Genomic DNA, 25,144 nt, shown 5'->3' on the forward strand with positions numbered 1-25,144 from the left:
TAACTCTTTCAATATCCTTGAAGACATCAAGATTCTGAAGAAATATTTGTTTTTTTGTACTTATTAAAATGTGAACTCTACATCATCATACAGTTCTTCTAATTGCTCCACTATATTTTCTTTTCTACATTTCTTTGGATTCTTTAGTTTTTATTTCAAAGTTCTTCAACTCTGGTGTTTTCATCACAAATGTTTGAAAATTCTCTCTTCCATTAAAGGTACATTCCCCACTCTCATCCCCAGAAGATTCATATTCTGCTTTGCAGAGTAAGTCATTCTCAGTTGTAAGCCTATCTTTGGTCTTATGATATATTGTACTTTGAGATCTCTCATTTTTAAGAGAAGCTGCCAGGTCATGTGTGATATTCTTATTGTAGCTCCTTGATATTTTAAACTGTTTCTTTCTGGATGCTTGTAGTATTTGCTTGTTTTATTAGAGAATTTTAGATTTTGGTAACGATATTCCTGGAACTTTTCCTTTTGGGGTTCCTTTCAGAAGGATTTTTTTTTAGGAGAGATTCCATCACTTTCTCTTCTAAGCTACTTATTCTTTCAATTCTTTCTCAAGCACTTTTGTCTCATTTTTATTTCTTGTTTCATTTTGATTTATATTGTCCATTTGGAAAAATCTATTTTTTTCCTTTAAGTCTCTGATTGCAGCTGTTTTAGATTTAATAGAACACTTTTAAAAACTGATTAGTATTTTCTCTGATTTATTCAACTCTCCTGACTTTCTGCCAGTACTAGTCTCCATCTCCTGCTTCATTTTTGGATGAGGTTGTCTTGGTCTTTCTCTTACTCTAGGAATTCTTGGGGGGTTTTTTCTGACTTCTAGCTCCTGGGATTAGATCCCTTCTAGATCTTTCAGGTTCAGAGTGTGGGATCTTCAGGGTCCTAAATGTCATCTCAGGATAAAATATTAAAAAACTTAGAGTCCTTAGACTTCTATTGTCATGATCTGACAACCATGGTATTACAGTGGGGGTTGACTAATGTCACCCATGGTGGTCTTTACCTGGTCTTTTAAGATCCCCCACCTTAGAGTTTTCAGACTTCCCTGGGACTTAGGGAATCCTCTACTCTTGTTGCCTCTGGACTTGGAATGTAGACTACATGTGTCCTATCTGGAGTTCTGCTAACTTTTGTTTTGCTTGGGAGCAAAATTTGTATTTTTATTGGTTGTTTTTATTGATCATGACCTTTTTGCTGATTGTGTGAGTTTTGCAATGAGTACTTTTTCCAGTGTGAATTTTTTGATCATTATTCTATCTGATGCAACTTCAGAGTTTTGTCAGAATAAGTATTGGGGAGCAGGTTACTCTGTTTCTCATTTAGCAGGTTCCTCAGAAACATGGATTTAGAACTCTCTATATTCCAGATATTTTGCTAAGCATAGGTAATTCATATTCAAAGAAAAACAAATCTTTGGAAACTTAAGCATGTCTTTTTCACAAGACCATGAAAATTGCATCAACCTTTTTTAAAATTACTCCCTCTAAATAATAGAAAAAATTATTTTGGATATGGAATAATGGAACACATTATTCATATTTGAATTTTTCCAATAATCAGTTTTGTTTCATTATATGAAATTTTATGAAGGGAGAAAGTCAGATGAAAAACCAGTTCAAAAAGTTCATGATGAAAAAAGATTTTGCTTTGAAAAATAATTCACCAATATTTTTCCTCCCCAGGATAAATGAATCTTCAAGTGTCTTTAGAATAGTTGTTTTATTTTTAATGGAAATTTTCTCCCAATATGAGCTTTTCTGTTCATTTAGATTTAATCTTTTCTTTTCAGCAAAAATTTGGTTCATGGGGGTGATGATCAACCTTGATGGACTTGCTCATTCCATCAGTACAACAATCAGGGACAATTTTGGGCTGTCTGCAATGGAGAATACCATCTGTATCCAGATAAAGAACTGTGGAGTTTGAACAAAGTTCAAGGACTATTCCCTTTATTTTAAGAAAAAAAAGGTATTTTATTGTCTGATCTTGTTATCTCTTATACTTTTTGTTTCTTCCTTAAGGATATGATTTCTTTCTCATCACACTCAATTTGGATAATTGTACAGCATGGAAACAAAGTAAAGACTGATAAATTGCTTTCTGTGGGGGTGGGGGTGGGGGAGGGAAGTAAGATTTTGGGGAAAATTTTAAAACTCAAATAATATATTTAATAAATGAAAAAAATTTAAAAAAAATTAAAAAATTTGGTTCAATTCAACTACTATCTCCAGCTCATGATGTCTCCCTTTGTCCATTGACTCTTCAAGCTGACCTAGATTCAGTTCTGGGGGGGAGCCTTATCATTTAGAGAGGGAATCACACTTTTTTCCCTTTATATTCTTTTGACTCCTTTCCCCCTAGAGTTCTGGGGGATGTGGGGAAAGGTCTCTTAAATATGGCTCATTTTTATGGCTTTCTCTTAAAGAGAATCATCATAGTTCTTTCTAGGCATTACATAAAAAATTATAGCAGGTAGGAGAGATAGCTATTTATTTTTTCCATCACAAAACAAATGATTAAAATATAACAGACTCATAAACATATAGACCTAAAGAAATATACATTCTAAAAACATGAAACAGTAACTCACCACATATATACTCTTTAAAAATGCAGGGTAACAAAAAAAATCATAATTCAGAAAAAGCAATAGTAGAAACAAACAGAAGAAAGTTTAAGCCTTACTCATACTTTAACTGTGAATGAAAAAACTCAATAAAACAAAAGAGAATGGCAAATTGGATAAGTTGGAAAAAGAGCATTTATTAAATGCCTGTTACATTCCCCAGCCATTGTGCTTAATGCTGTACAAATATTTCATTTGGACATCACAATGACCCTCTTATTATTCTCATTTTATAGTTGGAAAAATTGAGACAAAGAGAATGTAATTTTCCTATGGTTATACAACTAATAGTAATCTAGCATGGTATCAGGTTTGAATTTAGATCTTCTTACCTCTAGACTCAGTATTATATGCCTTATGCTACTTGGGCACTTTCTACTCTTCTCCCAAAACAAAACAAACCCTACATTCAGTCACTTAAAAGAAACATACTCCATTAAGCAAAGACATAAACTGAGGCAAAAGAAGTACTGAAACAAAATTTACCGTATATCAGGTGAATCCATTAAATTAAGGTTTGCAATCATACTATTTGACAAAATACAAATAAAAATCCACAAAGTAGAGATAAACAGGAAAAATGCATTATGCGAAAAGATTTATAGACAACAAACCAATATCAATCTTATACTCTTATGCTTCAAATGTTTAGTATCTAAATTCAAAGAGGAAAAATTAGCTGAATTACAAGAAGATATAGATAATAACAAAATAAAATTCAAATACTTCTTTCTCTCAGATTTGGACAAATCAAACATTAACAGAAGGCAAGATGTAGAATTACAAAAATTGCTAAAGACGCTGGTGCTATTTTTGATATAATTCTAGAAATGCTATCAGTAGCAATAATTTAAGAGAAAGAAATTAAAAACACAAATATAGAAAAAATGATATCCCTATAGTGATAACAACACTTCACTCAGGAAATTGAAGGAAATTGGTTAAGGTATCAATCGAGAGTGGCAGTTAGGTGGTGCAGTGTATGAGAGCACTGGCCCTGGGGTCAGTAAGACTTGAGTTCAAATGTGACCTCAGACACTTAATAATTACCCAGCTGTGTGACCCTGGGCAAGTCACTCTTAACCTCATTGCCTTTAATAAAAAAAAGTTTTTTTTAAAAAAGATATCAGTTGGGGTGGCTAAGTGGTTTAGTGGATAGAGCACCTGCCCTGGAGTCAGGAGTACCTGAGTTCAAATCTGGCCTCAGACACTTAATAATTACCTAGCTGTGTGGCCTTCGGCAAGCCACTTAACCCCATTTGCCTTGCAAAATCCTAAAAAAAAAAGATATCAATTGAGAAAGGAATAACTTAGCAAAATTTTAGGCAGCACCCCCAATAAAATCATCAGCATATCTATATCAAACAAAATTAATATTTAGTATTAATATTAATGACAAAATCCAAGAGTCAAAAATAGAAAGGGAAATAATAGTCAAAAAACTAAAGTACATAAAATATGTGGAAATCAATTTATCAAAATACACAAAGCATTTTTATGGATTCAATTACAAAGTATTCCTTAAAAAATAAAATGACAAGCTAAATGGGTAAAGGATGTTCAGTGTTCATGTCTGGAGCCTGCTAATGTAACAAAAATGACACTGCTACCAAAACAAATTTACAGTTTTAATGCTATACCAATTAAACTATCAAAGGAATATTTTACAGAACTTGATAAAATAATAACAAGGTTCGTTTGTAAAAACAAAAGATCTAGAGTTCTAGACTATTAAGGGAAATAATAAAAATGGTGAATGAAGAAGGAATAATGAGAAAGAAATAGCATTTCCAGACCTCTATATTTTAAAGCATTAGTAACCAAAACCAATTGGCACTGATTCTACTACTAGTTATATACCTATGTATATATCCTAAAATCATTGATAAGAACAAAATTTCCATGTATACTAAAATATTTACAGCATCACTTTTTGTAGTAGCAAAGAACTAGGAAAAGAGCAGATGCCTTTTAATTGAGGAATGGCTAAACAAATTGTGGTACATGAAATGTAATGGAATATTACTGTGCCATTAAAAAATAATGAATATAGTGAATACAGAGAAGCATAAAGACTTATACAATCCAAAGCAAGGTGAAGTAAGCAAAACTAAGAAAACAATGCACACAATGACTACAGCAATGTTTTTTAACAAAATATTTGATTTTTATTTTTAGTTCCAAATTGACTCTGTCCCTTCTAATTCATCCTGCACTCATAGAGAAGACTATTGTGCATATGAAGTTATGCAAACCACATATTAATATCAATTTCTCTTATTAATTATTTGGAGCATTCTTTCATATAGTTGCTGAGAGTTGGCAATGCTTCATTGGAGTTATCTTTTGAGCACTTTTCTATTGGGAATAGCTAATAAATCATATCTACCTACCTACCTACATACATACATACAAATATACATTGTCTTTATATTAGATATCAAACACTTATCTAAGAAAATTGATATAAAATTATTTTATATTTATCTTATATATTTTAAAATATTAAATTTAAATTAAATTTAAAATTTAACTTAAATATAAAATTTAAATAAAAATTAGTCATGTACCTCTCAAAATTAGGAAAAAATTTAAAGGGGGGATGAATGCTTTAGTCTGCACTCTGAGAACATTAGTTTTTAATCTGGAGGTGGGTATCATTTTACATCGTGAATTCTTTGGAATTTTCATGGATCATTGTATTGATCAGTTATTAAATCTTACACATGATTTAGCCTTACAATATTGTTGTTACTGTATAGATTGCTCTTCTTGACTCATTTTGTATTCACTTCATTTTTCAGAATCCATTCTCTTCATTTGGATGCACTGGCTTTATTTTTATAAAAATTTTTTCAATTTCATGTGATCAAAATTTTCAGTTTTATTTCCCATGAACTTTTGTATCTATTTTTTGGTCATGAACTCTTTCCCATTCCATAGATCTGATGGTTAACTTCTTCCTTATTCTTTTGTTTATGATATTGCTCTTTATGGCAAAATTATGAGCCCACTTTGAGTTTATCTTGATATAGGGTGTTAGATGTAAATCTCTTCCTAATTTTTGCCAGACTACTTTTCCAGTTTTCTGAGGAATTTTTGTTGAATGGTGAGTTCTTGCTCTAATAGTTTGGATCTTTGAGTTTATCAATCACCAAGCTATTATGCTCACTTAGTTCTGTAAATTGTATATCTAATGTATTCCATTCATTAACTCCTCTATTTCTTTTCCAGTACCAAATTGTTCTGAGGATTACCACTTTGTAATACATTCTGAGATCTGGCCCTCTTCTAGGTTCTTCCTTTTCATTTCGTTTCATTGCTTCCCTTGAAAGTCTTGACCTTTTGTTCCTCCAGATGAATTTTGTTATCATTTTTTCTATGTAAAATAATTACCTGGTAGAGACTAAGGCAATGTTAGAACACTGCTAGAACTTCAACCACAAAAAAGACCTCCCCCAAAAAAGTTTCAAAATTGCAAAGAATATTCATGGTCCCAAAAAGAAGATATGAGTCCACAAGTCCTTTGAAGAAGTAGGAGGTTCATGTGTTTGAAAAATTGCATGTATTTTTTAAACAACATTTTATTTTTCCCAATTACATAGAAGACAATTTTTTTATTTTTTAAACATTTTATTTGTTTTCCAATTATATACAATAGTAAATTGTACCCATCATTTTTTCAAGGCTCTGAATTCTACCATTTTTCCCCCTTCCTCCCTTCCCTCCCCCACCAGGCTGTCTGGCAGTGCCTACATTGTTTCCATGCCATACAATGATGTAAATTGAATGTTATAAGTGTAAACATAAGAATAAGCATAAACCCCCTCCCCCCAAGAAGATGGGAAACCTCGAGAATAGAGAGAGAGAAAAAAAATTGTACTTCAGTCTGTGCTAAGATTTCAATGGCTCTGTCTCTGGGGTGAGTTGCTTTCCCTATCATAAGTCCATCAGAGAAGTTGCTTCAATATTTTTCCCTCAGTTGCTATCACTAACTGTACCTCCACTCTATTCCTCCCCACTCTCATTTATTCTATTCTCTCTCTCTCCTTTCATCCTGGCCCTGTTCAAAAGCATGTTGCATCTCAGTACCCTCTCCCTTGATCTTTCCTCTCTTCTGTCACCTATTCCCCCCTTCCCTCCCCCCATTTCCCCTCATCCCATCCCTTTCCTCCCATCCTTCTCCAGGGCAAGACAGATTTCCTGACCCTATTAAGTGTGTATGTTATTTCCTCCCTGAGCCATTTCCAATGAGAATGAAGGCTCACTCATTCCCCCTTGCCTTCCCTCCCCACTCCATTGAAAAAGCTTTTTTTCGACTTATGTGAAATCTCTCAGCTTCTTCATCATCTCCTTTTCCTTCCTTCCAGTACTTTGCCCCATTGCCCTTTCACTTTATCCCTTTACCACATCATACCATTATATTCCACTCCTTCCTATGTCCTTCCTATGCTCCTTCTAGCCACTCTTATAAATGAGAAAGTTCAATATGAGTTGTCAATATCTTCTTCCCGTGCAAGAATACAAACAGTTCAACATCAACAAGTTCCTCATAGTTAGTCCCTCTCTTCCACTACCTCTATGGTTCACCAGTCCTTTACTTGGAGATCAAACTTTCTGTTCAGCTCTTGTCATCATGTTAGGAAAGTTTGAAAGTCCCCTGTTTCATTGAAAATCCATCTTTTCCCCTGAAAGAGGATGTTCAGTTTTGCTGGGTAATTGATTCTTGGTTGTAAACCAAGATCTTTTGTCTTCTGGAATATCATATTCCAATCCCTACAAGCCCTTAATGTAGATGCTGCCAGATCCTGTATAATCTTGACTATGGAGCCTTGGTAGTTGAATTGTCTGTTTCTGGCAGCTTTTAGAATTTTCTCTTTGATTTGGGAGTTTTGGAATTTGGCTATAATATTCCTGGAAGTTTTTCTTTTGGGATCCCTTTCAGGGGGTGACCAGTGAATTCTCTCAATTTCTATTTTACCCTCAGCTTCTAGCATCTCAGGGCATTTTTGCTGTATTATTTCTTGAAAAATGAAGTTCAGGCTCTTTTCCTGGTCGTGGCTTTCAGATAGTCCAATAATTTTCAAATTATTTCTTCTGGATCTGTTTTCAGGGTCAGTTGTTTTTCCAATGAGATATTTCACATTTTCTTCTAATTTCTGGCTTTTTTTTGGAAGAATTCTATTTCTTCCTGATTTCTTGCAAAATCATCAGCTACCTTTAGTTTCATTTTTGCATTTGAAGGAGTTATTTTCTTCAGAGAGCTTTTTTATCTCCTTTTCCATGGAAGACAATTTTAAACATTCATTTAAAATTTTTTTTCAGTTCCAAATTTTCTTTCTCCCTCCCTCCCTCCCTCCCTCCTTCATTTCCTTATTCCTGGAGACAGTAAATAGCAATTTGATATAGGTTAAACATGTTTGAACAAGACTGGATGTATTTTCATTTTTTATTTGGATGCATAGGCATTTTCTTGCTTTTTCCTTCCTTCCTTCCTTCCTTCCTTCCTTCCTTCCTTCCTTCCTTCCTTCCTTCCTTCCTTCTTCTTCTTCTTCTTCTTCTTCTTCTTCTTCTTCTTCTTCTTCTTCTTCCGATTCTTCCGATTCTTCCGATTCTTCCAATTCTTCCAATTCTTTGTTTTGTGAGCTGACTCTGGGAGAGGGGAGGAAAAGGAATACGGGGAGAAATTTAGGTAATTTTAAAATGATAGATATTGATATAAATGTAGATTTAGAATATAGGAAGGTAGTTTGGAGACTAGGTACAAGGTAGTTTGGAGACTGAGGGCTATAGCAACTGACGAGTTGAGGAAAGATCTAGTATGGAAAGTGATCCTTGAGCTGTGGGGATTTTTTATTTTTAGTATTTTATTTTCCCCAGGTACAAATAAAAACAATTTTTAACATTCATTTTTGCATTTTAAGTTCCAAATTCTTTCCCTCCTCCCTTTACCTTCTATTAATAAGACAAACAATTCAATATGGGTGATACATGTGTAGTTACATAAAACATTTCCATAATAAAATATAGATCCAAAAAAACCTCTCGAGAAAAATCAGTTTAAAAAAAAAAGAGTATACTTCAATCTGTATCTTGAGAAGAGTTCTGAAGGAACGTAAGAAATCTGCTTAGAGAGTAGATTATAAATATGAGATATAGCCAGTACAAACGTTTGAAGATAGGAGTTGAGTGTCTTATACAAGGAATAACAAAAAGACCAGTTTAGTTGGATCAAAGATTTTAAAAAAGAAGAATTCCTGCCCTGGAATTATAAGGAGGGTCCTCCTCCCTGCTGCAGCAAGTTCTAGTGTGCTACTGCCCTTCCTTTTCTTGGGCTTACCACGCGGGACTGTGACTAGGATACTAGTATAGACCAAGCAACAGAGTCCTGCCTCAGTACTAGCAAAGAGAGCCCATAATCCTTTTTTTTTTTTTTTTTTTTTGCAAGGCAAATGGGGTTAAGTGGCTTGCCCAAGGCCACGCAGCTAGGTAATTATTAAGTGTCTGAGACCAAATTTGAACCCAGGTACTCCTGATTCCAGGGACAGTGCTTTATCCACTGCGCCACCTAGCTGCCCTGTAATCTCCTTTTGACCTATTTCTTGACTCCCTTATCAGCTGTGAACTGGGAGCTCTGGAAGTAGCTGCTGCCACTTCTAACACAGGGGCTCCCAAGGCCAGCTCCTGGTTTGCTAGGGCTGGGGTCTGTGCTGGTATGTCTGTGCTGGGCAGTGCTCCTCTCTCACCCTGGTGCAACAAACCTTTTCTGCCAACATTGCAAGTTGTCTTGGGCTGGAAACTTGTTTTGATTCATTTTTTTTTTTTGTAGATTCTGTCACTCTAGAATTTTTTTTGTGTCATTATTTAAAGGTATTTGGAGGATTTTGGAGGGAGAACTCAACTGATTCCCTGCCTTTTACCCTGCCCTCCTCCCCAAGTGATTTTAAAGATATCACTTTTTGAATTCTGATTTTTTTGTTGTGAAGAACTTGGGCATAGGAATCAATGATTCTATTGCTCAGGCAATACAGTTCTCTAGTTGCTGTTTATGGTACCCAATTTTCTTTCCAAAGTAGCTTTGCTGCCTATTTGTCACATGTCTATTTAGTTGATATCTTTTTCTTTTCTCCACTTTGCATCTGTTGTCCTGTCTAGTTTCAAATCCATGGAACAAGATACTCCTCCCAGGATAAATTCATCATTTCTAATCTCACCATCATGTTTCTAACTTAAGCCTTGAATTGACACCAGCTCCCTCAGTCTCCTGGAGAGCAGGGAATCAAACACCTTCCAGTGCTTCCCTTTATAGAGGGTAGATACTGAACTCAGATCACCCCACTTTTTCAACTCCGCAGATAAAGATGCAGCACTTCCTTACCACTCATCTCAGCTTCCCCTTGCATGGGGTACCCCTGAGATGTCCTGGCTCTTTCTCTCAGTCCTCCCCTTTCCTACCTGAACAACTTTTTCAGGGGGAAGATAGATATTCAGAGCTGAATAGAAAATTTGATCTTCAAATACAAGGCTCAAGAGAAGCATAAAAAGGTAAACAGGAAAGGGAAATCATAAGGTATTTATTGATGCTGAACTCTTTATATTCCTATGTGGGAAGATGATATTGATAATTCATGAGAACTTTCTTATTACTAGGGCAGTTAGAAGGAGAATCTATCTATTACTCACACACATACAGAAAGAGAGAGAGAGTGAGCTTAGGTGTAAGTTGAAGATGAAAGAATGATAAGTAGAATAATAAAAGTAATGGTAATAGAGGAATATCCTGAGAGAAAGGGAAAGGGAGAGTTAGAATGGCATAAATTATCTCATATGAAAGAGGCAAGAAAAAACTTTCACAGTGGAAAGGAGGAGGGAGGGAGTGAACTTGACTCTCATCAGAATTGGCTCAAAGAGGAAATAGTATGCACACTCAATTAGGTATAGAAATATCTTATCCTACAGGAAAGTAAGAGGGGAAGGGGATAAGGGGGGCATTGGTGATGAAAGTCAAGGCATATTGGGGAATGGAATAGTCACAAAACACTTGAGCAGGGACATGATGAAAGAAGAGAGAGAAAGAGAGAATAGATAAAAGTGGTGGAATAGGATGGAGGGAAATAAAAGCAAATGTGAAAAAAATTTTGAAGCAAGTTTGTTTGATACCAGCCTCATTTCTCCAGCATAAAGAGAATTGAGTCAAAATTATAAAAATAAGAACTGTTCCACAGTTGATCAAAGGATGCAAACAGTGTTCAGATGAGATTATCAAGGCTATCTCTAGTCATATAAAAAGGTTCTAACTCACTATTGATTAGAGAAATGCAGATTAAGAAAATTATGAGGTATTATCTTAAACATATTAGACTGGTTAATAGAACAGAAAAGGAAAATTACAAATGTTGGAGGGAATGCAGGAAAATGAAATATTAATATTAATGTTGGTGGGGTTATGGACTGATTCAACCATTTTGTAGAGCAATTTGGAGCTATACCCAAAGAGCCATGAAACCATGCATATCCTTTGATCTAGCAATGCCACTACTTTCCCCCAAAGATATGAAAAACAAAAAGGAAAAGGATCTATATTTACAAGGATATTTGTGGCATTTCTTTTGAAAGTGGCAAAGAATTGGAAATTGAGGAGAAGCTCCTCAGCTGGGGAATGGTTGAACAAATTGTGGTATGTGATTATGAAGGAATGCTTATAGCAGAATGCTGCTATGAGAAATGATGAGTAAGTCTGATGTAGAGTGAAATGTACTGTGTACACAGTAACAGCAAGATTGTAGAATGATCACTGTGAATAACTTAGTTTTTCTCAGCAATACAATGATCCAAGACAACTGAAGGATTTATAATGAAGAATGTTATTCATCCCCAGAGGAAAAAACTGATAATTTTCAGAATACAGATTGAAGCATATTTTTTTTAACATTCATTATTTTTCTTGGGGTTTCTTTTTTAAGGGGTAAAGTATCTATTTCACAATATAACTATTAAGAAAATGTTTTGTATTACTACACATTAATAACCTATATCAAATTGCTTGCTTTTTCAATGAGGGGGGATGAGGAAGGAGGAAGGGAGAGAATTTAGAACTCAGTGTTTTTTTTTTTGGCTTTTTTTTAAGAACTCAAAGTTTTAAAAACAAATATTAAAAATTGTTTTTACATGTAATAGGTAAAAATAAAAAAAAACACTAAAACATGCTGAGTGGCATGTAAGCATTTGCCTCTTGTGCCATTTGTTTGTGTCACAAGACTACATATTCAGTGGAACTGGAGGAAAGGAAAGAGAAATTCCCTCCCTTTTTATTACAATTTGTAAGTGACTCAAGTAGGTGAACATGGAAGAGTGGTGGTGGGAGAAAGTAAAGGGAAGGAGAAGAAAGAAAATGGAGGGACCAGAGTTGAACAGCAGGATGATGGTGGATACTATCTTCTCTAAAAGAAACCAGCAAGGGGTGGCTAGGTGGCCCAGTGGCTAGAGTACCAGCCCTGGAGTCAGGAGTACCTGAATTCAAATCCTGCCTCAGACACTTAATAATTACCTAGCTGTGCGGCCTTGGGCAAGTCACTTAATCCCATTGCCTTGTAAAAACCAAATAAACAAACAAAAAATAAATAAAATAATAACATAAAAGAGACCAGTAAATAAATAAATGTATGGAAAATAAACAGACAAACAAGCAAATAAATAAATAATGAAAGAAACTAGCAGTGTGGCTAGGGCTACAGAGAATCTACCTCAATGTGACCAGATTATGGTGTGATGATTCCAGAGCTGCAAGGAAATGATTTTTAGCATTTGTCAGTTGACCCTTAATCATTATTGTGCCATAGCTTTCCTCTCTGAAACTGGATTGAAAGAAATTAAAGATGTCCTTGGCATTAATCTTACAACCACAGGTTTTGAGAGTGTTGCTAAAGGGGAATTAAGAGAGATTTGATCATTATTCCCCTGGAGGTGTGCCAAATGACAACCATTTCCATCAATTTAATTAAATTCAATTTTTACCTGATTAATTACAGAAAATATTTACTATCTGATTCACTTCCCCGGAATTACTTTCCTATTCTCAATTTAATTCATGTTCTTTCTTATGATCTGGCATTAAAAATATAGCACTGCTAGGAGCTTAGATTATGGTTTGGATGATGGATAATGTAAAACAGTACACGAAAACAGAGAAGTAAGCAGAGGGGTCTTAAAATGATGTATGAACCTGTAAGGCTTAGAGCACATTATTATCCTCATTTTACAGAGGAGAAAAATTTTTGATTGAGTCCTACTTCAGTATGTGATTTGAATGATTTGTCCAGGGTTTCATAGCTAGTAAGTGTCACAGTCAGAATCTGAACTGAGGTCTTTCTACTTCAGGACTAGAGTGTTGTCTGCTACGCCACGCTGACTCTGCTTTTTGTCAATTGAGGCTGTAGTATGGGGAAGTCATTTAGGCCTGGTAAAATCAGAAGCTCACAGGATCATAGATTTAGAGATCTCTGTATCTCTAGAAAGGCCTTTAGAGATCCCTTTGAAGAGTATTTCACTGAAAATGTTCCTCGGTGTGTTTCATTTTTATACGGACGGCTTTTGTTTTATGTAAATAGGCCGGGAGTTTTTTTTTTTTTACTTTTATGTAAATATTGGGAATTTGTGGGCAGGGATGGGGGGGCGGTGAAAGGAAGAAGGCTGGCGGAGGCTGAGGGAGGGGGCGGCGAGCCGTTCAAGGACACGTGGGGTCCTAGGACAAAGAAGCCCGAGCAGGAGAAGGAAGGGGGCGGGGCCAGACACCTGGGGCCCGGCCCTGGCCAGAGTCGGAAGAGGTGGGCGCGTCCAGACAGGTGGGGGCCGCACGCGGACTCCGACAGGTGAGATGGGCAACACGTGGGGGCGGGGCAGAGCACGCGAGGCCTGCCCGCAGCCCAACCGCAGGCGCACCCCGGGGACAGCCGGCAGCCAGGAGGGCCCAGGCCAGTGCCCCCGAGGAGGGCGCCCCGCCAGTCCCTTCTGCCTTCACTCGGAGGGATTTGTTTGTCTGTTTGTTTGGTGGTGTGGGGGGAAGGGCAGGAGTGGAGACACTCAAGTTAACAAAGATTGTTTTTGGAATGCCGATTTTTTTTTCAGAATTCTTTAGCTAAAGTCGAATTGGCTGCAAGGGAGAATCATCTGTTTTGCCTTCATTTCAAAAATCAATCCCTCCACTTCCTGTACCGAGAAAGCAATTAAAAAAAATAAAAAAATTAGTTCAGCAAAATTAACCCACGTTTCAACAGAATCTGACAGTGTATGAAGTGTTCCATACCGATAGTTTCTTATTTCTGATCCCTTCATTTTACAGATGAAGAAAACAGTTCCAGACAGGTAAAATGATTTGTCCAAGGTCACAGGTGACATATTTAAGAATTCCTACCCCAGGTCCTATGACTCCAGAGCAAGGACTTTTTTTTTTTTTTTTTTAGTGAACTATGGTTTGGGATTAGATTTTGAATGATGGTTTCAAAATGGAAATACTGTTTTGGGAAGACCTCACAGATGTGATGTTAGAAGTCGTCAATGGATTAGATTGAAAGTGAGAAGAGGTTGGGGCCAAGGAGGGAACACTGGGCAACTATTGTCAGGTACTCCAGAGAGGTCAGATAGATTGAGAACAGAGATGAACCCAATGGATTTGGTGAGAAGAAATTGGAAGCTTTGGAAAGAGTAGTCTTGGGGGAAAAATCAGATGATCACCAATCATTGCAGAGAACAAAAGTAGGGCATATGTGTGTGTGTGTGTGTGTGTGTGTGTGTATGTTAATGGAGTTAAATGACTTGCCCAAGCTCACACAGCTAGTAAGAATCAAGTATCTGAAGTTGGATTTGAATTCAGGTCCTCCTGACTCCAGAGTGGTGCTTTATCCACTGCACCCTTTAGCTGTTCCACAAAGGTCATTTTTTGAATAGAAAAGCAGATATTGAGGCCTTGAGTGAAGAGAAAAGGAATGTGTTCAATTTTTCATATCCCTTTCTACACTTGGGTGTTAATGAATGTGGTGAAGCCATGAGGAAAGCCCCACATTGAGTAAATAAACAATTTGGGGTTTCTTCTACAACCTACAAGATTTGGATGAGACTCCAAAGAAGCAGCATGTTGTGGTAGAAAGAGCCTGATGGAAAAAAATCTTGCCCAGGCATTTACTAGCAATGAGACCCTGGTTCACTCACTTCAATTTCTGAGTCAACATTTCCTCATCTATAAAGTGGGTATAGTACTCCTTTAAAGGGGCCTCCATTGGTTATTTTATTCACTGGAGCCCCATTGAAACAGAATATTATACTTGAATTATCTCTACAGCAATTTTTTTGTGAAGCAGGTCCCTTTGAACCCTTAAAGTGATATATAAAGATGAATTATTGATGATGTAGAAAGAGATTTGAAAACATCTTTATAATCACATGTTTGTATATATGTGTACTAGAAGTATGCATACACATGCATTCTTGCACATGTTCACTGTGCATATGCTTAGGTATAAATATACTCTACATACATAGTATACATGTGCATGCACATGTTAGAAACTGTTAAATAACACACTAAATATAAAGATATGTATGCATTATACATGCATACATTTGTGTACGATCTATGCATGCATATACACATGTACTTAGATATGTCTATGTATATGTGTATGCACATTCAGAATATGTGTATATATAGTTGCATATGTGTATGAAACAAGGGCATGTATGTATACTATTTGATGTATGTGTGCATATGTGTATACCAGTTGAGTTCTTATAAATGAGTGCTGATATGGGCATACACAACATATCTGTATACATCCACTTATTTATTCATGCTTTCATTCTATCTCTCTCTATCTAAGCAACTCATTAATTCTATAAGTCGCAGAGAAGATGCCAACCAGCATTTTGCTCCCCTGAAAGTTCTCTATATTAATGAATTCTTGAGCTTAACCCTTTTCCCTGTTCTATAGATCTTTTAATACTATGTTTTTGTTATTCAGTTATTTCAGGGAACCTCATTTGGGGTTTTCTTGGCAGAGATACTGGAGTGCTTTGCCATTTTCTTCTCCAACTCACTTGACAGATGAGAAAACTGAGGCAAAAAGGGTTAACTGACTTGCCCAGGGTCTCAGGAAGCATGTTTGAGGCCAGATTTGAACTGATAAAGATGAATTTTCCTGATTCCAAGAGAAATACTCCACCCATTGGGCAACTTAGCTGCCAGTAGATTGGTGTTGTTCAGTTGTTTTCAGCCACTTCCAACTCTTTGTGAACCCATTGGAGGAGGTGGTTTCTTGGCAAAGATACTGGAGTGGGTTTGTCATTTCCTTCATTTGATGGATGAGAAAATTGAGGCAAACAGGGTTAAATGACTTGCCCAGGGTCATAAAGTTGACTGGGGCCAGAATTGATACTATAGATAGTATTAATTGTTGAGTTTGGATGAGTTGTTAAAAGATCAAATAGTTTAGTCATCTCTTTTTTTATAGATAGGAAAATGGGAGCTGAGGGGAGGGGAGAATCTTGCCAAGGTCAGGTGGCTAATGAGAGGTCAAGCATAACCTAGAAGTTTTCTCCTGGACTCTATCCCCTGCACCACTCTTTTCCCTTTTTTTTACTGAAGGCTTAGAGCTCTGCATGCCATAGTGTTGATGTCACCTTTCTTTCTTTGGAAAGCCCTAGCCCCTAAGAGACAACTGTGACCTTCCTCTGTGACAAAAAAGGAACACCTGCTCCTCCTGCTGTCTCTCTTATCCACATCTTAGAGTAGAATCCCTGGGGGTATGCAGCTGGGGAATGGAAGAGGGAGGAGTCTCAGCTAGTTACTTATTGCTTTTCCTCAGTGGATGTCCTAGCCAGACACTAGCTGTCATCGCCTTTTCCTTCTCCATAAATGCAATGTGATCCACCTGTCACTGGTTTCTCTATGGATTTACTTGTCCAGTTCAAATACAAGCCACCAGGTGGTGTTCTCCAGGCAATTTCTTCTTTGCCCTAGGCTTTCTCTGGTCTCCTGTTGACCACTGCTTGGTCCAAAGGACCCCACCCTTCCTGGAATTTGTGTCTGTTATAGTATTAAGATGTATTGGGATCCCTACATACCAAGACTTGAGAACTTTATATCATACTTTGTAATATTTTGATTTTTAAATACCCCCCCATTTGAAACATTTTTCAAAATGACAACACTATTTACAAATGGTAAACAGATTTCTTAGATTCATGGGGGTCATAGATTTATAGCTGTTAATTGAGCTGTAAGATTCATTCCGCTTATTTTAGAGTTGTGGAAACTCAAGCTATAACTTCTGCATCTATTGGTTCTTGAAATGTTTAAGTACTAGTGCTTGCTATATTACTAAATCCTGTATAAGAACTGATATTAAAACTGATAAGTATAGACACTGAAATGTTGAAATTCTGGTGCTGAGCTGGGAAATGTATACACACAAATAGATATGTATGCATGCATGACCTAGAAACCACAGGTAATTAATACAATGAACTCAATTCCTTTTGGGGGGAACCTCACCCATCTTCTGAATATCTTTGACCTTGTATGCTATTCTAATTGAACTCACTTGTTCTGTTATAGGGTGAGTTTGGAATTCTAGTAGGATTACACTTTCAGTAGCAGAGATCTATTGAAGGGAAGTTTCAGATGGGAATGGAATGCTGAGAGTTAAATTTTAGTGAGTTTTATACAGAAAGGGACTCTTCAGGAACTGTGTCCAGATCCCAGTTGCATGGTCTTATGTGCTATAGGAATCATGGTAGTTTTCACCCAGGATAATTAGTTTATCACCATAAATTGATGGGATTTCTTGCAGTTGACTCCAATCTTTGTGTGGAGAGCCTCTTGTTCTCTGGGATTCTGGGGAGACTCAGTTTTACCTTTGAGGAAAAACTTGATTTTTATTTTTCCTTGTAGTTACTCAGTATCAGTGATTAAATCTTTTCTTTGAGGACAGAATGTACTGGGCACCCTAGTCAAAAAGTGAAAGGGTTAAGAGTCCAGCCTCTTGGGACCCAAGACACCAAGACAGTCAGTTTGGATCCTCCCTGAGATTAAGGAGGAGACTTTCAGAAGATCCCGGATCCTAAATACCCATGGGTTCAGCACCATATGAAAATAATCTGGGAAGCTCTGTAGGGACCAGGTGTTTTCCTAAGGCAGGAAGATGATTATATTTGATTTTTTTCCCTTTCAATATTGCCTGTGGGTTAAGAAGTCATCTTTGTTCAACTTTGTGAGATGTTCTTTGTTGAGTCTGCATAACTTTGTATATGAGAGCAATTATGATTTTTCTCTTGTACATCAGGGACTTTATAAGGTTGCATTATATTGGCTATTTTGAGACTTCTTCCTGAGTCTCAAAATATAAAAAGATGTTAAAATATATTCCCATGGGAAAGTAAATGAAAAGACAGTACTTGTGCCTCCCTGAAACCCAGAGATCTATTCTGTATTAGGGATATGAACAATGCTTTCAAAACACTTTTTTTCTGATTTGCTGAGGGTGGAAAAATCTTCAAATAGAGGAAGGGAAGAGTGTAATTGAGGTGTGGCACCTTCATATAATATTTGGGATGCTGCCTGCCATGTGGATACTTCTGAGAGAGTCATGATGACAAATAATAGAAGTTTCTTGGAGAGACTTGAATGTGTAGACATTCTGCATCTGGTTCTGATCTGGGTTAAGAGCTTTTTCTTCAATGTGTTTTGTTTTTTACATTTAAAAACATTTATACATTCCCATTTATGGAATATCTCTTGTAACAGAGTAAAAAAGTTAAAAAAGTTAAAAATAAAGTGACCTAGACCGAAAATTCATACCAACTTTACATCTGTAGAAGCTCCTTGATCTATTTTTTGACATGACTTTTTTTTTTTTGCAAGGCAAATGGGGTTAAGTGGCTTGCCCAAGGCCACACAGCTAGGTAATCATTAAGTATCTGAGACTGGATTTGAACCCAGGTACTCCTGACTCCGGGGCCGGTGCTTTATCCACTGCACCACCTAGCCACCTGATCTATTTTTTAATTACAGAATTTCATTTATTTTTCTTTCCCTCCCACCCCCAGTTCACTGAAAAAGGAAAAGGGAAAAAAGGAAATATTTTAAAAATAAATATGCAGAGTTAAGCAAAACAAATTCTCTCAATTGCTATAAATAGAAAAAAGTATAATTGTATGTCTATGTATATATATGCACTCACAAAAATGTATGTCTTATATTACAATATAAACCCATAACCTCTTTGTAACAAATAATATATTTTATCATTGTTCTTCTGGAATCATGAATGTTCATTGTATTGATCATAGCTTACAGCTTTCAAAGTTGTTTGCTTTTACAGTGTTGAGTATTTATAATTAGAAGAATTCTTTTTGATTGACTGTGTAGCCAGAATTTGGTGTTTTTAAAAATCACTAGAGACCAGATCTTGAACCACACATTAGGGAATACTATAAAATAATAATATTAATAATTATAATTATATATAAAATATATATGTTATATATTTTATATATATATTATATATAAATAATAATTATAAATAAGGGAAAATTATAAACAAGTCATTAAACACTTGAATTAAAACTGGAATTTGCAGACTAACCATTAACACTGAACTATGTCAAGTAACTTGATATACTGAACTTAAGCAAATAATGGTAATAAATCTTAGCCAGAAATTCTCCTATCACTAACCAACTAGTTATTCACTGAAGCTCTCTTTTTTTATTTCAATGTTATGATAGAAATATAAAAATAAATTAATAAAATTACATTTAAAATTTTGGGCCATAGCTAGCAAGTATGTTATTAAAACATATTATAAATATTATACTTTGTGACCAGGTTGGAGATATGCCAGGAATGCAGAGTTCAATATAGGGAAAATTTGTCCCATAGTGTCATGTTTCTTTTGTCTTTTCTGTTCCTCATACTTAAAATATTTGCTGCTGTTCAATCATGTCCAACTCTTCATGACTGTATTGGGGTTTTCTTGGCAAAAATACTGAAGTAGTTTGCCATTTCCTTCTCCAGCTCATTTTATACATGAGGAAACTGAGCCTCAGTGAGAGTGACTTAGTGAAATCAAATAGCAAACAGAAGGAGCTATAGCAAATAGAAAAACAAAGACTTGAACCTAGCTCAACTGATTGATCAGAGGCTTCTCCAGTTGAAAAGCACATTTTAGGCCATATAATCCAAACCTCTTATTTTTCAGATAAGAATACTGAGGTCTAAAGAGATTTTGGAGCTTGCCTGTGGTCAGAAGCAGGTTTTGAATTCAAGTGTTTCCTGATTCTAAATCTAAGTCTGTTCTGCCATATTGTAAGAGTAAATTGCAAAGTCTAGACAGTTTTTCTACCTGCATGGCAGTATTTCCTCCTCTCCCAATTTCTCTAGGAACATACTTAGAATCAGTCTGCATCTTTCTACAGGGATGATGAGTACCAAGGTGGGAAAAAGATACAAAACCCCTAAAGAAAATGAAAGTTTCCTTTCTGGTGACAATGAGATTAGATTTCTGTTCTCCACCTGAAGAAGGATTCTGTTCAGACTTTCACTTACATGGGAAAAATCAGGATCCTGGAAATGGGAACACTCTTTGCCTGTACATTGTTCTTTTCCTCCTTGTCTGAATTTCAGAGTTCTCTGGTCTTGTCAACCTGACATTTTTGACCAAGGAAGACTTAAGCAGTCAGGAATTTTATACCACCAAGATTAAGAGGGGAAAGAGATAATAATAATGTTAACATTTACAAAGGGCTCACTTTTTTGGCAGACACTGTACTTCACAAATTATCTTATTTGATCAATGCAACAAACCTGGGAGGAGGGGTTATTTAATGTATGGAATAAATTATTCCATGTTCCATTAGCACCTGGGAAGTGCTATTATCCCCATTTTACAGACTGATATTAAATGACTTGCTTAGGGTCACACAACAAGAAAGGATCTGAGAGAGGATTTGAACTCAGATCTTTCTGACTCTAGTACTATGTTCTATCCACTCCACCACCTATCTGCCCCTGGGGAGTTTGCTAGTCAGAAGATGAGAACATGAGTTCCCACACTTTATAGTTCTGGGATGGCAGAGGGTACTGCCATTGGGAAGGGAAGAAGGAGGGTTATTCCAGATGTCAAAGTTTCTATTGCTAGTGAATTCTTGACAGTAACAGGTTTGGTATTTGAAACTTTGATTCTTGGCAGCATCTTGGAGGTAAGTGTCTTGTATTTGAGGCTCAGGTCTTAGTAGCTAAGGAAAGATCTGTGGAGTCTAACTGAGTGGACCTTGGAGATACAGTATCTATTTAAGGTTGGGCCTGACTCTGACCAGACTATTCAAGTTTGGAACCAGAACAAAAGCAGGCACTCATAATTCATTTCCTATTTAGCAGAAATAAGTTTTCTTAACAGTAGCCTAGAGACGATACTGAGCAAGGATACAGCACCAGTGCTGGTGGACATAGCTCCCTTGCCACCATATTTACCATGGTGGTATGACTGCTAGGAAAAGTATATTGTCTCACGTAATTGAGAGAAGACTGCTAAGTTTAAGGAATATTTCTGTTAAAAAAAAAAACTCTTATAGAACTAGGAAGCTACTTTGATCCTCCAAATGAATTAATTCTCCATGGGTTCAGAGAAAAACTAGCCTAGCCTGTGTGATGGATACTTTCAAGTCTCAGTAGATGTTCCTACGATAGTCTACCGTTTGATGGTGATATTCAATGTAGGCCTTTTAGAGGTTCTTCCTCCACTTGAAAGGCTGTAGGGCTATTATTTGGTTGGCCCTGCCTTAGGGATTCAAGATAAGTTGTTCACATGATTCTGGAGAAAGAGCCTGGGGGGGGGGGAGGCAAAACAACAGAAAAGATAGCAAGTAATGTAGGGGTTCCCTCAAGTAATACTATATTGAAATGACTTAAGAAAGACCCAAGCCCTCACTGATCTCTTTCAAAAAAACCCACCAAAAAACCCCCTTAAAAAACTTACTAGTTTTGAAACAAAACTATTTTTTGAAACAAAACTATTATTTGAAAACAAATAATCAACACTGAGAGAGACCAGATGCCACTAAGGAAGGAGAGGGACTTGACTTGAGACCTCTGCCACCAAGAGAGGAGACCTTTGCCCTACTCTGTCCACTTTCCCTGGAGAATGACTTCAACATGCTTGTCTTCTGTCTGTCTAGTCTTAGGTCTCTTTGTGTCTGTCTCCAGATTCTGCCAGTGTCATCTATCCTCTCCTGTCTTTGTCTGTGTCTGTATTCAGCCTCTTTGTGTCTCTCCCCCAGTATTCTTCCCCTCTGTTCTGGCCAGACTTCCACATGACAGCCCTTGCTTGAACTTGTTCCTCCTCTTCCTCTCTCACTTCTCTGTCCCCAACTCCCATGTCCTTGAGCTATCTACTGGCCTCCCTCTGGCCCCCTCCTTCCATGGGTGCACAACCCCTTTCCTCCATTCCTCCCTCCTCCCTTCCCTATATCTGGGACAAATTCACATTGTAAAATGCTTTACATACAAGTCTGCGTGAAGGGTCCACTTAAAAAAAACAGACAACTGTTTTTCCTTGTCTCCTCTAGTTAGTTAGATTGCAAGGTCCTTGAGGGCAGGGATGATCTTTAGAAGCTCCCCCCCCCATTTCCTCAGATCTATATCTGATACACAGCAAGTGTTTAATTTAATAAGTATTTATTGACTTACTATTTTAATGGGTTGACCTAACTCACCACCTCAGTAACTTTCCATTTGTCATACCCATTAAAATGTAATTCCCTTGAGGTCAAGGAGCAGTTAATAAATGTGCATTCAATTTTCCTTTTTCTGGTTCAGATTTGGAAGGCTCATGAGATGTCCATTCCCTAAGCTCCTTTATGCCTGTTTTTGTTTTGTTTTGTTTTGTTTTTTAGTTTTTGCAGGGCAGTGGGATTTAGTGACTTGCCCAAGGTCACACAGCTAGGTAATTATTATGTGTCTGAGATGGGATTTGAACTCAGGTCCTCCTGATTCCAGGGCCAGTGCTTTATCCACTGTGCCACCTAGCTACCCGCTGCTACCCCTATGCCTGTTTTTAATATTCTTTTGTATTCCAATTATGTAAAAAAAATAAGTTCCTCCTCCTCCTCCTTCCTCATTTCTCCCCTAATGCCCCCTTTTCTTTCTTAAAAGTCAAGAACAGAACAATACCACACCCAGACCCAATGGTGTTTGCCTTTCCTTCCCTTATTTGAATGTAAGTACTTTATCATAATCTGTTGTTCAATTTACTTATTTTTTTCTGACCCCATTTAAGGTTTTCTTGGCAGAGATGTTGGACTGGTTTGCCATTTCTTTCTCCAGCTCATATTACAGTAGAGGAAATTGAGGCAAACAGATTTGAGTGTTTGCTTAGGTGACACTAGCAAGTAAGTGTCAGGAAGATGAGTTTTCCTGACTCTAATCTTGACTCCACTACAGTTGTCTTATTACCATTTAACCTCTTCTAATTTTTCAAATGAATTTCTCTCTAAAGTCTCTTAAAACCTTATTTGTCTTTTAAAGTTTCTTCTAGACTTGTCTTTTTATAAAAATATGTTTGATTCCTCTATTTTACCAAAGATCTCCTTTTTCCCTATTCATTTTCCCAGGATAAATTATTCTTGGTTGAAAGACTTTTTCTGCTGAGAATATTGTATTATAAGATTTTCCCCCCTTTATGCTAGTTGTTGTCACAATTTATGTAGTCCTGATTGTATCTCTTTAGTACTTGAACTCTTTCTGAATGTTTGTATTTTTGTAATTACTATTATTATTAACCTGCAAACTCTGGATTGTGGCTATGAAATACCTGGATGTTTTTAGCTTGGGGTTTATTTTAAGAGTTGATAAGTGAATATTTTCTAGACTCCTGTATCTGACCGTCTGAACACTAAAGTATCCTCTTCCTTTCTAATCACTCTTCACTTCAAACTCAACTTGAGCCACACTGCCCATCTAATCCTAGCTGTGCTCATTTGGTTGGTTCAGTCTTGGGATTAAAACATAATGAGACACATGAAGACTACTGTCATAAAATTTGTCCAATGATTCATATTTATCAATAAGTCAAAATATTTTAATTGCTTTTTATGTACTCAGAGAATAGACCTACCCAGTGAGCCCCAAGCAGCAGTTTCAGCAATGGAATTTTACGTGGGCAGAAGGGGAAGGTAAAGATTTACACAGTTTAGAACAGCTAGCAGAAGGAGAAGATCACATCAGGGAAAATTATAAACAAGTCATTAAACACTTGAATTAAAACTGGAATTTGCAGACTAACCATTAACACTGGAACTATGTCAAGTAACTTGATATACTGAACTTAAGCAAATAATGGTAATAAATCTTAGCCAGAAATTCTCCTATCACTAACCAAGTAGTTATTCACTGAAGCTAAACTATGATGGTAGCTAATCCTGCAGGTTCTATTTTGTGACTTGCTGTTTTAAGGAAATATCATAAAGCTAGTACAGAAAGTTATTTTTTCACACCATCAACCAATTAACAAACATTTATTATGTACCAACTATGTGGTAGGCACTGGTAGACACTGAGAATACAAAAGGCAAAAAAAAAAAAAAAAAAAAAAAAAAAGAAATATGGTTTTCCCTTCAAGGAAATTACACTCTAAGGGACAATGACATTTATTTTTTGTATGTATTTTGTGTCTTCTTATCTTATATATGCTATCACTTTCTAGTAGAATTTATACTCTTTGAAGGTAGAACTTGTTCCATTTTCATCTTTGTATTTCAGTCCTCATAATTAAGTATTGCTTAATAAGTTCTTGTTGAATTGAATTGAATTGATTTCAAGTCACAGCTATTCTTAAAATATGCATTGTGGTTTGAGGTTAAGGATAGTCTGTGGTTTTTGAAAAGACAAAATCCCATATAGAGATCAAACCCTGGTGACAGCCTCATATCTTAACCCAGTGATCTGTAGAATTAATTGTAAAGGCAGAGCCAAGTTTAGAATTCAGGTATACACAGTCTCAATCTAGGGATCTTCATATCTCGCATAGTCAGCATATCTATCTGAACCAACTGCCTGGGTACTTTTTCAGCCAGCCTCACTTAGGGAAAGTCATGGACTGATTTGGGAGAGCCCTCCCTACCTCAGCAAAAGCTCTAAGGTTTCAGCCTGCGCGGCTCCTGTCTAAGTGTATCTTGACAGGCAGGCAGGCTGACCCTGGGGACCAGCCACATGCTTCCTAAGATGCAAACTATTTCACACTTTGAGTTCCCAGCTGCTGCCCTGCCCCCTCCTCTGTCCATCTCTGTTTCCTCTGGCTTCATTCCAGTCTCCCCTTCTCACCCATCTCTAGCCTCCTTCCATCCCTGTTAACCAACCCTTCAGGTTCCTCCTTCTCCAGTCCCTAGCTCCACCTCATGCTCCATGCTTCTCAACAGTTATTTCCGACTCTCTCTTCCCCTTGCCACTCCAGATCTTTG

General features: G+C 36.7%; 1 protein-coding gene across 6 annotated transcripts in view; it reads left to right on the top strand.

Moving 5' to 3' along the window:
- Positions 1–13,425: 13,425 nt before the first annotated feature.
- The window catches only part of MYL4 (myosin light chain 4), a 30,449-nt gene continuing 18,730 nt past the window's right edge, over positions 13,426–25,144 (top strand). Inside the window, exons 1-2 of one of the 6 annotated variants that reach the window (XM_074224403.1) lie at positions 13,536–13,608; positions 13,977–13,999. In XM_074224403.1, coding sequence (XP_074080504.1) covers positions 13,977–13,999 — 23 coding nt within the window. In that variant the 5' untranslated portion in view covers positions 13,536–13,608. The other 5 variants (XM_074224407.1, XM_074224406.1, XM_074224405.1 and 2 more) reach the window with 5 other exon arrangements.

The sequence above is a fragment of the Macrotis lagotis genome, chromosome 2, assembly GCF_037893015.1.
Source record: "Macrotis lagotis isolate mMagLag1 chromosome 2, bilby.v1.9.chrom.fasta, whole genome shotgun sequence".
NCBI lineage: Eukaryota > Metazoa > Chordata > Mammalia > Peramelemorphia > Peramelidae > Macrotis > Macrotis lagotis.